Source organism: Limanda limanda, chromosome 7, assembly GCF_963576545.1.
Source record: "Limanda limanda chromosome 7, fLimLim1.1, whole genome shotgun sequence".
NCBI classification, from domain to species: Eukaryota; Metazoa; Chordata; class Actinopteri; order Pleuronectiformes; family Pleuronectidae; genus Limanda; species Limanda limanda.
The window spans coordinates 4,715,100-4,728,541 of NC_083642.1; the positions used below are offsets into that span (position 1 = coordinate 4,715,100).

Consider the following 13,442-nt stretch of genomic DNA (forward strand, 5'->3'; position numbering starts at 1 on the left):
ATCAATTATCCTGTTTATTTAATTATTTTATGCACCTTTTAAGCTAAGATATATGTGAATTAATATGTTTCAAAACTGAATAAAATAACCTTTTGATTAGAACTTTGTCAAAATGTGGTTGCTTCCTTGAATTCCATTTATTGCATCAAGTAATAATTAATGATGACAAAAAACTTACTGGACAAAAACCACAACATTTGAAAATATATCTTTGATAGAAGTACCTACAAAGAGAGACATGATATTTGGAAGAAATTCATCTACTTTTACTCTAGTTTTTTTTCCAGGTCCCATCTGCCAACATGGAGGAGGTGTGGTTTACAAGGGTGGGACATTAAAACAAAGGCAAGGAAAATACATTAAAATCTAAATAAACCTAATTGACCTAAACTGCAGCCAGCCACCAGGGGGCGACTGACATATTTTGGCTTTGCTTTTGGGGAGCTGTCATTATTACAGTAGGTAGGGGGGGGGGGGGCGCTGGTGCATCTTTTGCCCCGGGGCCCTTCTATCAAGTGAATCCGTCCGTGTAGACAGGCAGCGTCACAGCTCAGAGCTCCGCAGTGACACCTCTCGCCAATAGACGATCTTGGAGGTGGCGATGGGGGAGGAAAGGGAGGGATCGGAAACGGAGAGCGGGGTGAGAAAGGGAGGAGGGCGAGAGAAGCAGCTCGCACTTTATTTCTCAGACCTCCACGGCTCTGCTCCTCCACCCACCTCCCCCCCACACCCGGTGAGCCCTGCTTCTCTCCCCGCCTCAGAGCCGCTCCGCCCGGGCACGAAGCTCCAGAGAGTCCCGGTGAGTCGAGATGACCCAGCGTGTTTGTTTAGCGTCGGAACTGAATCGTGGCGACTTCACCTGGAAACTGTCTCCGCTTCTGGTTCCTCCCCCCCACAGCACACGAGGGGGGGAGGAAGTTTACTTTATTTCTCTTAAAGGTCAAACTCACCGAGGAGAAGAAGAACCAGACTTTAAAACGTCTGTTGCGTTGTCGGTTCTTTATTTCCATTGTCAATTAAATCTGCTGATTCGATTCGGTCTCGATTAATCAGAAAACAGTCGATGTCATCGTTATTCTGTTTGATTTAAAGGTGTGTTTTATTTTGAAGGTTCACAGACTTATTTAAATCCTCAGGTGCAAAGAGATTCTTCTATTATATTGATTTCTAGATTGAGGGAACAAGTTGATTTTTCCTCTTTAGAATTTGACTAATTGACTCTTTTCTTTGTCACATGTGAGAGGAAACTGAACATTTTTAGTTTGACTCTTGCTAGAATAAAACATGATGTTTATTGGACAAAGCCAGGAAACTTTAAAATTGACTATCATTTATTTTTTGCTATTTATCTGCTGATTTCAGTCGTTCTAAATCTATCGTAGCAGTTTATAGTATCGTTAGCCAGCTAGTTGTTTTATTCTTTAAACTTAAAGATGTTAAAGTTAATCTCACATATGACAAAGAAAGGATTTGTCAAATTGTAAAGAGCCAGAATCTGTAAATGTTTCTCCTGAGAGACGAGGCCTCACGAAGAAGACAAAGAAAAGTCAGCTGAGGATTTAAATGTGTCTGTAAACCGTCAAAATAAAACATTACATCTATTGTGACATTGTTACTTTGTGACCAACGATTATTGTCATTGTAGATTAATCTGTCGATTCGGTCTCGATTCATCGTAACAGTTGATTCTATCGTTAGCCAGAGATGTTTAAACCCTCAGCTGGTTGTGTTTGTGTAGTAATTATCGAGGGCTGGAGCGAGCAAGTGATTATTCTGTTCAGGGATTTGTCGATTGTGGGAGAAACTTGATTGGGAGCTACATTGATAAACCTTGAAGAGTTTGTCATTTTTACAGTTTGACCAATTGAGGCTTTTCTTTGTCACATGTGAGTAAACTGAACATTTTGAAGTTTTGGACTTTTAAATGGACTAAAACATTTAGGTTATGGGACAATGTTAGGAAACTTTGCCACTAACGATTATTCTGTATCGATAATTAACGGTTGATATTACCGTCAGCCTGCTAGCCCAAGGTTTGTGATATTAATGATTTAGTTTTATTTGATCAAAAGTCCAAAACCTAGAAAGAAATCTGTCTAATCATATGTGACAAAGAAAAGCGTCAACTCATCAGATCTTAAAGAGATAGAACCTGTGAATGTTTTACCTGAAAGATGAGAAATCATGAGCCCAAGGTATTTGATCAAAAGTCCCAAACTCTCAACTTGTCTGTTAATTATGTGACAAAGAAAAGCATCAACTTGTAAAGAGCTAGAATGTGTAATCTGAAATGAAACAGATTATCAATGTTGCTTTCACAATCAATGTATCAATTAATGGGATAATTGCTGCAGCCATGGATAATGTTTCTGCAGAACAAAAAGTGTGTACTCTTTTTTTACATTTGTGTGTTTCTTACAGTTGTGTGTGTATCTTACAGGTTTGCCCTCAGTTGAAAAGCAGCCATGAATAGTAAGTTCACATTTACTGTCAGTGCTGATTTAGTGTCATGTATTTTTTTTTTTCTGCACATTTTGTACTTTGCAAAACGTTTGATTCCCAAAATCTGGATCAAGTCCTGGGCCCCAACCCCCCCGAGGGACCCCCCCCCCTTTTAAGGGCCCCCCTAAAGCCAAAGGTTCATTCACCATATGGTTCTGCAGTTTATGAATTAAACGAAGACTGGTCCTGCAATACAACTGTTCCCAGTTTTGTAGAAGACAAGTTTATGGTTGATTTGTTTGTATTGTGCAAATTAATCAGTTTGTTAAATTAGTAACTGTTCAGAAAGCCTTGGGCTAAGAGTGATTAATCTGCAAGTGCGAGGTGGAATTTCTAAGTTATTTCATGAATTCATTCAGTGACTTCCAATGAAACTCATAAAAAGAAAATGTCCGTCACATTACCCAGAGCCACAGCTGATGTCTGCTCTCAAAGAAACAACCCTGAAATATGAAGGGATTTTCAAAACGGTGAATTGAATTGTCACTTCAGCTCTAAAGTGCTGTTTGGTTCCTGTGAGCCTGGGAAGAATATTAAAGTTGCATTTTGAGGGTGAAAAGAGGCTCAACTACAGTTCTGCCTCCCAGGAGCTAAATCTGATTTAGATTTGAGTTCGAATTTGACCTTTTATCGGTGAAATGCAGTGTTTTTCAAATGGTGGAAAGAAGTGAAATCTACATTTACTCGGGTAAAAATGTACTTTGACAGATTCATTAATTATGAACACAACTGCTGGTTGTGGTCCTATTAATCATGTGGTCTGTCAAACATCGGAAAATGCCCTTTTAGGATTTCATAGAGCAATTGATGATGTTTTCAACCAACAGGCAAACATTTTAGTTTTCCGTCATTTGAGACTCAGAAAAGCAGCAACTGTTAAACTTTGGCATTTTTTCATTTGCTGCCTAATCGCTGATTTTATTTTTGTCAGGTGACCTATTAACAGATCATTGCTGATCACACTTGTGCTCTTTTACTTTCCTCATATTTTAACTTCCAGACTTATTCGAAATACTGTTTATTATCAATGTTGCTTTTCCTCACATTAGAGATCTCACTACCTGCTTTGTTTTCTGATCTCATTGCATCACAGAGGTTTCATTCTGTAATAATAGAGGCTGTTTCAGAGCTTATTAATCAGATTTACTCTGTCACAACTCTCAGTATCCCCCTCCTCGGCCGGCAGCTCTGCTCTCACACAAGTGGCCTCTTGCACATGGGCCTGATGATATCGTCCTGACACATTTCTAACATGCCTCTTTATCTCCCAGGCTCCGACATGACGCCTCTAACGACAGCCTCCCCATACATGACCGCAGCTGTGACTCAGAGTAAGTGCACCGGCTGGTATGAATGCAATGTCTTGTATTTCACTTTAACTTCGTAGTATTTTGTGCTTCTCCAGCATTGTATTGATTGTTTCCTTTTTCTTTCTCGCACAGCAGATCCTGTTGCGTCACTTTCTACACAAGCGGCCACCACAGTGTTCCAGGGTAACTCCCCCGTCTACTTCTTGTGTTCGTGTGATTTCATCACGAGCGTCCACACCTTGTCTGTCAACAGTGGATTAAAACGGATCTACCTGTTTTGCTTTTCTTTCCTCAGTGGCAACAACAGCAGTTCCTGAAAGTTCTGACTCGACAGTTATCGCAGGTAACAGCTCGAAAGTGCCATAACATTTGTTGTGCAAACACTTTTAACATCAGCATTTAATACAGTAGCAGTTAAATAAAATATTCAGTGTAAATCTCAACTTAACAATGTTATCAAAGCAAATACAAAATTAAAGCTCAATGCCACTGCCAGGGCATTGGTTCTGTCGACTCCGCCGTCTGGAAGGACTTTAAAATAAAAATGGCCATGTAAAGGCTCGGTACCCTTATCCATGGTTGTTTATCCGCCAATTATTTTCTTTTTTCCGGTTCCGCAGCAGTCAGCAACAGACTTTCACAAAATAAAAGCCTGACTTTCACAATAAAACAATAAATAATCAAACCTGAGTTAATGCGAGATAAAATAATTGTCTGAGTTAAATAAGTGATGAGTTAACTCGAAATTAACTAGTTAACTTGCCCAGCCCTAATTGTGGAGTTTTAAATCTCTTACAGCAGCATTTTTCTTACCTCTGCCAAAGACGTCATGTTTTCACTAATCTCTAGACCTCCAAAATATTGGCTGTGGCCCCCAGGCGCTAATTCTTAGTCAGATGATAACGTTTTCACTAAAAAGCTACTTTCATAAAGTTTTGAGGTGTTTTTCATTGACATATCTCAGGAGGATTCATGGATCTTGATGTTTAGAGAACTGATATTTGTGAGTCTGTGCAATCTTGGTGCAGATCCAAACTAAAGTCCAGGTCCAGGCTTTGGCAGAGTTATGCAATCTTCTGATTCTAGCTTTTAAAACGTGTGTCTTATTCTCCCAGTGGTTGTTGTTCTCATGCTGCTGACGATCGCCGCTCTGGCTTTCCTGCTCTATCGATACCTCTGCCACAACAAAGGCGCCTACCGGACGACGGGGGAGCTGGCTCCGGGAGAAGATCCCGACGAGGAGCGCAGCAACCAGGCCGCCAGTGAAAAGAAGGAATACTTCATCTGAAGGTGGAGAAGGAGGAGGACTCGGGTCCTGAGTGGAGCTTAGGAAGGAAACCAAGTTTATGAAGGCCTGAAGAGAAATAGGAATGTGTTTTTTTTGTTTAGAGTGTTTTTTTGCTGCACACTGGTTCAGAGGAATACCTTGTTAAAATATTTGCTTAAAAAGAAAAAAAATGCACAGGTGCACAAGCCAAACCAAAGATGACATCACTGAAGGAGTGAATGTTGACGGATGTGGAGCAGGTGACAGACGCCAGGCGTGTGCAGATTAGCCGAGCCGGGCTGGAAACAGGTGGTGGGATTCTGAGACGTCTGCAGTCCCAGTTACATGATCAGTAAATACTCAGCAACTGTTGTGGTGTAAGATTAGCTCGTATGTTGCACTATTCAGCAACTGTCTCTCGGTTCCTCTCTTCTGTATCTGATATGTGGGGTGAGGGCTGGGGTGACGGAGAAAAGAAAATCTCCAGATAAACGTTCTCATATCGTCAATATTGATCATTATCGCATTATATTTCTATATTTAAAAAAAATGTTTTTGCTCCAGAGTGAAGGTTATTTAAAATTCTTCCATGTGCAAATCTGAGGTCGATCAACTCAGTGTTATACCTCCACTGTGCTTATGTGTGTACTGTAAGCACTATATCAATTTATATTGGACTTTTATTATGTTATTGATGAATTATATTCTCATAACTGTTGGTGTTTTACTGCTCAGTCCTTTTTTGTGTTGTTTTATTCTGTTACTGCTTTTTACCGCACAAATATACGGAAGAAAATATTCTGGTGCCTTCGAGGGTCGTTACCTTTTCCATTGATTTGCTTTTAAAATGCCACTTTTTTTCTATGCAGCTCTTTTATAAGCTAAAGTCGAAAAACAATGTCCCTATGTGAGTAAAAGGACGGCAAACTTTATGTTGCATGTTTTACCTGCCATATTTTTTTGTAAAATTCTTTTCCAGACTTTGTTACTGGTGGCTTCTCTGTTTGAGATGAATATTGGAAGGCAATAAAACTTGTCTTCGGACTAGTGTCATCATCCAGCGTGTCGGCTCTGTTGTGTTTTTTAGAATAATGTCTGAACTCATCAGCCCGGCTGCAAAAGATCTGAATCAATGAAGGATTCCCTGAAGAATTCAAATGACAACATCAAGCACATACAATGATTTATATCTGTTGTAATCTCATACAAAAGCCCAACACAAAATCCCACTATTCTTTGTTGACGCCATGTTTGAGAGCTGATTCGGTGATAAAATAAAAGACAGCTCACTTTAATGTTTTCAGAAGACAACCACAGCTTGAAAGGAATACAGCACATATGAATCAAAACCTGCTGGTGCCCAAACAAAATGAATGATGATCTTAAAAGATGAGATTTATCACGTCAGCATTCTGTGGATTTTACTGTAAATACAGATCTGTTTCTGACTTATACCCTTTTTATATAAAAGTGACAATAAGCTGTGACTGAAACTCAAGTGGTTGATAATTATTTCTGACTAAAACCTTCAGTCGTCAATCAAATAAATGGATCAAACTTGAAATTACATGAGATGCCGCCAGGCCACAACTATACAACCTAAATCACAAATAACTGTTCCTTTAAAATACACGAGGATAAAAATGAAATGACAAACATACAACATTTCAAATTTCCAAAATAACCTTTATTCTAAACTTACATTTTAAATTTTAAGTTTAGTATAAAAAAGTTAAGTGCACCTAAGATTTTTTTTCTCCAAAGTATTCCATCTTTGACACGTCTCAGCAAACTGTAGTGACACTCATCTCCTTTAGTAATCTTAAAAGATAGAATGTGTACCAAAGTCCATCACATCACTTTAGCACATACATCTATTTTTACAAAATATTGTCAAGAGAATCCCTGAACTATAAATGTCCATAATCCTTCAACAGAGAGTGATCCCTTTGCTGGCTGTGGTTGGCATAGCATCGACTGGTCAGCTGTGGTTTACAGTACTTCATATTGCTGGGACAAAGCCACCAGTATGCTGCTTAACAAACAATCAGAGCAGAGATGGAAAACGAGAAAACATTTGTTTGAACCATGTTTTTTCGTGTGAAGTTTTAAAAGCTGTGGCCTCCTCAACGAAGCTGTGTGTGACACGACAGGAGTGAGAGTTAATACACACGGAGCCACTTTTTGAAACACTTTGAGTGACACGTCGGTGACATGTGATGCAGCAGCTTTGTGTGTGGGCTGCCCAGACGGGACGCTCATCAGACGTGGGTCAGTGGATTAATTCTTAGACAGCTGGTCGCACTGACTTCAATAACACTGAAATCGCTAAATGTTGGTCGACAGCGAGTGTTTGTGTTACTGGAGGCCACAGCTGTTAAAACCTGACACGTTATGTCGGATACCCAGTGACACAACCAGACATCGAAATGAATATCTACAAACATCACTTGATGGCATCCATACAGACTTAGCTAATTCCATATATTTAAAGTTTTGTATGACAGGGAAATTACGTAAACATTCTAAAGAAGGTTTTTAATTAGCAGCACAAAAATGTCTTGGGAATGATTTTATGCTGACAGTGGCAAAAGCCTTGTCGCAAAAAAAGGGTTCGCAAACACTTTCAATCTACTGAACAACACGACATTACTTTAAGAATGAAATGGAATAGACTTGAAGAGGGAAAAGCATTTTTTAAAATGCATGCACGGAAAATCTCACAGCTTTTTTTAAAAAGGGACATGAAACCAGGAATTCAAATAAGACAAGAGAGTAGCCCCTTGTCTGCAACCTCTCAGATCTGCTTAGCAGTGCATCTCAGGTAAAAAGTATTTAATCAAATGTGTACACAGCAAAGGTGCAAAAGTATGCAACAACTTAAAAGATGCAACTGACATTAACACACTAACGATTGCAGTCGCGTGACGACCGACGGTTCTAGGTGCCAACAGTCTCCTCACTGCTTAGATCAATTATACGTTTGCTTTTAAATTGTGACGTTTCCTATTTTTTCCAAGTCACAACCAAACTTTAAGTGCATTGTCGACCAAATCTTTGGTACAACCAGCTCATTGGTTATACTCACGATCCTTTTAAACCCTAACTACTCATGTAAAAATCACTCGAATGTGGAAAAGTCATGAAGGAAGAAACGCAAAACACGGAAATATTTAAGTCTCCTCAACCTTAGAAAATGGCGACTAGTCTAGGAACAAATGCTATCACAAAGGTGACGTTGTTCTACGGTGGAAAAGTTTATTAAATGGCACCAAATTATACTTCGTGGAGGAGAAACAAGAGGGTAGGTCTCCAAACCTGCACAATAAACATTTAGTGTATAAACTCTGGGTATCCGACTGTGAAATAGAAACAGGACACAAAAAAAAATCTAAAATGTTACACCAACCACCCCTTCCCGTTCCACTTCCTATTTGGATTTACTTTAAATTTCTTTCCTTTAAGTTTACTGAAGTTAATTTGCTTTTAAAATCAGGGCTACCCCCGGTGCTCTTTGGCACTTTGACTATGTTCATCTACAAGTCGCCCAACAAGGTACAGTAATTCACTTTGGATGTTACATGGAATCATTTTCTGGAATTATTTGCTGACGTCAAAATCAATTTCATTTACACGTGATTGAAATGTAACAATCTGTCAGATGGGCAGTTCACTGTGCAACAGATTGGCTGTGGTATTTTAGATACTGTGCAAAAGACAAGACAATTCTAACTAAAAGCACCCAAGATGCAGATTTTTTTTTTTTTGTTGAGATGTCATTTCTCTGGATCATGGTTATACTGGTATTTACATGGAACTTTTACACATCTATTAATTTAACTACACTAAAAGTATTCAAAAAAGACATGTGGAGTATTTCTTTTTTTTTGCGCTTAACTGCAACTTTGTAACTGCGTTTCACTTTCACCATAAAGCAGCTAAACTAAATAATGCAGGGCTGATATTTCAACATTTCATTTACGTAGCTTTACAGGTATACAAGTACATATTAATTGTAATTTGTGATCCATTCGATCAAAAGGAGACCAGGTCTATTCAACAAACGCCTGGAAACTCAGTCTGGATTAAGCCAATAAGGAATCGTGGCATGAATTCTACAACATTTAATTTTTTTTTTGATCTAATCACTCCAGGCGGTGGCATTTATCTTTTCATCTCTATGTCACAAGTGGAGTACTGTACCTTTCACAAGGGCTCTAAAATATTACATTCCATTAGGTGATATCAGTATTGTGGCACGGCCGAGCAGCCTGAAGAGGGAGGCGTATGGGATGTGGGTAAAACTGGGGCATCAGTTTGGGACGAGGGACACGGTTTAGGCATGACGGAGGAGTTGGGAAGTTGCTGTTACCAGATGGTATAACCTCCAGTGGATCCGCCCAGGAAGAAGTTACTCTTGCGCTGTGACATTACAACATTGGCACCCTGCATGGCAGCCAGCTGAGCTGCATTGGGGGGATGTCCAGGAGGTGGGGGCTGGGGGGAGAGGAGAAACAAGCACAGAATTATACAATAGATGAAGGATGACATGACACTACATCTCCAGCCATCTGCAAATGATGTGGCTCCATTACATCACGAGTGTGGCGCCTGGTCTGTTTGCTTGGCCTGGTGATGCTGGTTGAAGATTTCTCTCTGACCTGCAGTTATTGCACTGAGGCAAGTAAAGACCTGCAGCTGCACAAAGATCCGTTCCTCTGTTTACTCAGAGTTTAGTGAAGCTCGGCTCCGTACGCAGGACTGCGACCTGAAGAATCAGTTGTCAAACATTGTCATCATTGACCTGCGTCTAAGAGTTCCAGCCACCGTGGCTAATCAGTCCAAGTTGCCGCAGCTACACATCGGGCGGTCGCTTGTAAACTCAAAGTTTATTAATATTAAATGTATCGTGGTTCCAAATTGCACCGAGTCTGACTCTGCACTTCCTTGGACGCTTTGAAAAACACAAGCCAAGTGTGAAGCCGGTGAGATGTTCTGGAGATGTGCGAGCCACAGAGAGACAGAGGGATTTCTGGAGTTATTAGATATTAGCTCATTAGGTGGATACTCACTGGGATGGAAACGTTGCTGCCCTGTGTGAAGCGAGCACCAGCATCGAAACCACTGTCCACCATCACTGTTGAACCATGGGGGTACATAGCTCCCATGGGGTAGTAAGCCATGGGGACATTCTGACCCATTTGCCCAACAGCCATCTGTGGCTGCATGGGCATAAACATCTGAGCACCAGGGTAGTGAGAGGACATCTGCTGCATCTGACCAGGCACCTGAGGTGGAAGCACATATCTGGGCTGGTATATCTGCAGAGACAGAGAAGGACGGACAGGGTTAAAAACAGTTTACAGTGGTTAGTGGGATTATTACATAATATGATGTGATTCTTACCTCAGAATATGCAGGTGGTGTGTCTGTGTAGGGAGGTGCCTGAGGGGACATTTGCATAGCAGGAGGGTATACAGGGGCAGTGCTCTGCTGAGGATACACTGCCTGCTGTGGATAGGAACCTGCAAAACAAGACTTCACTTTAGAGAAAATCATTATCATCTCGTCTTTTTTGACCAGTGTAAGTTCGGGTTAAATTTATTATCGAGGCTGGGAGAGATTTTCTTTCTTGGGTGTCCATTAATACGTTTTAAATTATAAAAACTGCATCAAATAGTCGGGTTGATGATACGATGTGGCCAAAAATTACATAGAGATAAACACAAAATGTATTTGTCCGTATCGCTTATTATCACGATAAATGTCTCACCATTATTTATTTTAAGTTTAAGGACAGATTTAGCGCCAGAGGGAAAATTGTGGTTTTCGAGAACTGCGAAAATGTTATGGATCTGAAGTAGATCAGTTATTTATTATACCTCCTCACTGTGCTTATACAATTCGTTAACATTACACCGAGATATACTGAGCGTGGATCATGTTGCTATCGATAAAAGCTTTACCTGGATAATTATTGATATTATTGTATTGCTCCATGTGTCCAGAGCTGATAAAACCTAAGCTCAAATGAACTATTCTGATAATTGTGCTCATTATATAACAAGAATATATACATATATCTATTATCTTTCTTTATAGAAATATATATATATATATATATATATATATATATATATATATATATATATTGAGGATCCTTTGTCTTCTCTTTGAACAATAAGAGTCTTTAAAGCCTCACCATGGGATCAAGGAACTTTAGGTAATTCTGCATTAAATAGTAAATAGTCAAATTAGCTGCTGATCAATTCGACCAATACATTCATGAACTAATTGACTCAGCTGAATTTTGATGTTTTAAGTGTTGGTCTTTATGATTTTACACATAATTTGGTCATGTTTTGCAGCCTGCACTTGAACAAACAATGACAAAATCAAAATGCATTTAAATGGACAAAAATAAATTTTCTAAAAGCTTTTTAAGTCAAATACACTGGATTTAGATTCCGATTTATTATTCGCATTTCCTTAGATTATTGAGCATTTTTGATGAAAATTTCGTGAAATAGATCAAAATTCAAAAAAGCTAATTTCCCTCGGACACAAATCAACGATCAACTAAATAACAAATAGCGGAAGAAACAACGTATCCGTGGATATTCGTGTATAATCACACATTTACATTCCCACGCTTCCGTGTTATAAAAACAAGAGGAGGCTTCATCTCTGCCTTTAAACCTCCGGACTCTGTGTGTGTGTGTGTGTGGGTGCTAATGCTAATGCTAAGCTAACAGATGATATGGAGCCTCGGCCATTAAAGCTGCGGGATCGCGTCGGTGACAGCGGATCCAGATGTTCGCGGTGTGCAGATGTGCTCGGTGGAGATGGACGAGGAGGCCCGGGCGGAACGAGGAGGCCACCGGGAGCCGAGTGGAAAAGCGGAGGTTCGGTTCCTCCGCAGCTGGACGTGTGAATCCGCCGCGGAGCCTCCTTCCTCCGTGAGGCCATTACGGCTCCTCGTCCCGCTTTGTGCCGGCGGCGTCGTGCGGAGCCTCGGCCCCACGGAGCACCGGAACCCGTACCTTTGTTGTTCATGGCGGCGGCGGCTGCTTGCGGGAGATGCGGGCTTGAAACGCGGGGACACGCTGCGTGAAGAGTCGAGGCCTTTGGATGAGATTTTGCTGCTGCTTCGAGATTCCTCCACTTCCTTGTTTTTCAGCTTCTTGTTGTTGTGGAAGTGCTGACGTCACTCGCTGTCTCCGTGCGCGCTCCCGGGGTTGTGTGACGGACACGCGCGCGCAGGCCCCGACTCGCGGGCGCCCCCCACAGGCGGGCAGGGGAGGGGCAGCGGAGGAGTAGAAGAAGAGAGATGGATGAAGAATAGATAGATAGATAGATGGAGAGATAGAGAGACAGACAGATCAACAGATTGATAGATATATCGAGAGATAGAGAGATAGATAGATAGATAGATAGATAGATAGATAGATAGATAGATAGATAGATAGATAGATAGATAGATAGATAGATAGATAGATAGATAGATAGATAGATAGATAGATAGATAGATAGATAGATAGATAGATAGATAGATAGATAGATAGATAGATGGATAGATGGATAGATAGATAGATAGATACATAGATACATAGAGGAAGAGGGAATAGATAGATAGATGGATAGATAGGTAGATAGAGGGAGAGGGAATATATAGATAGATGGATAGATAGATAGATAGATGAAGAGGGGATAGATAGATGGATATATATACAGATAGATAGACGGATGGATAGATAGATGAAGAATGGAACGATAGAATGAATACAAAAATAGAAAATGCTGAGTATGTACATTATATACACCTTTCTACTTCTCAGTAAAATAAAAGTGCATTGAATGATACATAATAACATTTACTCAATAAAGGCTTTTATGATATATATATATGATATGTTATTTTATGTTATGTTATATAATGATATGCTATGTTACATTATGTTTTAAAATGTTTTGTTTTAATATTATTATAGATAGATAGATAGATAGATAGATAGATAGATAGATAGATAGATAGATAGATAGATAGATAGATAGATAGATAGATAGATAGATAGATAGATAGATAGATAGATAGATAGATAGATAGAGTACTTTATTCATCCCCGAAGGGAAATTAAGTTGTCATAGCAGCCGGTATATTTGAATACAATAAAATACAATACAATACAATAGAATAAAATTAAAAATATTGAGGTAGAAAGATTAAAAAACAGAATATGTTATGTTATATAATGGTTTGTTATGTTACATAATGGTATGTTATGATATATTATCATATGTTATGATATGTTATCATATGTTCTCTCCAGCTCTTTTCCTATGGCACTTCCCCTTTAAGAGAA

General features: G+C 39.7%; 2 protein-coding genes across 3 annotated transcripts; one reads left to right on the forward strand and one right to left on the reverse strand.

The window, feature by feature from the left end:
• Positions 1-725: 725 nt before the first annotated feature.
• Positions 726-6,137, forward strand: LOC133005589 (glycophorin-C-like). 2 transcript variants are annotated; one of them, XM_061075318.1, is made up of 6 exons: positions 726-799; positions 2,441-2,472; positions 3,774-3,833; positions 3,945-3,995; positions 4,108-4,155; positions 4,928-6,137. In XM_061075318.1, exons 2-6 carry the CDS (start codon positions 2,466-2,468, stop codon positions 5,098-5,100), a joined length of 339 nt encoding a protein of 112 aa, XP_060931301.1. In that variant the 5' UTR covers positions 726-799; positions 2,441-2,465; the 3' UTR covers positions 5,101-6,137. The 2 variants fall into 2 exon arrangements, with proteins under 2 accessions (XP_060931301.1, XP_060931302.1); XM_061075319.1 differs by having other exon boundaries at positions 3,948-3,995.
• Positions 6,138-6,744: 607 nt separating this feature from the next.
• On the reverse strand, positions 6,745-12,297 carry dazap2 (DAZ associated protein 2). Its single transcript, XM_061074132.1, has 4 exons — positions 12,123-12,297; positions 10,486-10,604; positions 10,152-10,400; positions 6,745-9,576 (listed from the first exon to the last, which is right to left on the reverse strand). The coding sequence occupies exons 1-4, from the start codon at positions 12,133-12,135 to the stop codon at positions 9,448-9,450; spliced, it is 510 nt and encodes a 169-aa protein (XP_060930115.1). The 5' UTR covers positions 12,136-12,297; the 3' UTR covers positions 6,745-9,447.
• Between the last annotated feature and the right edge of the window lie 1,145 nt (positions 12,298-13,442).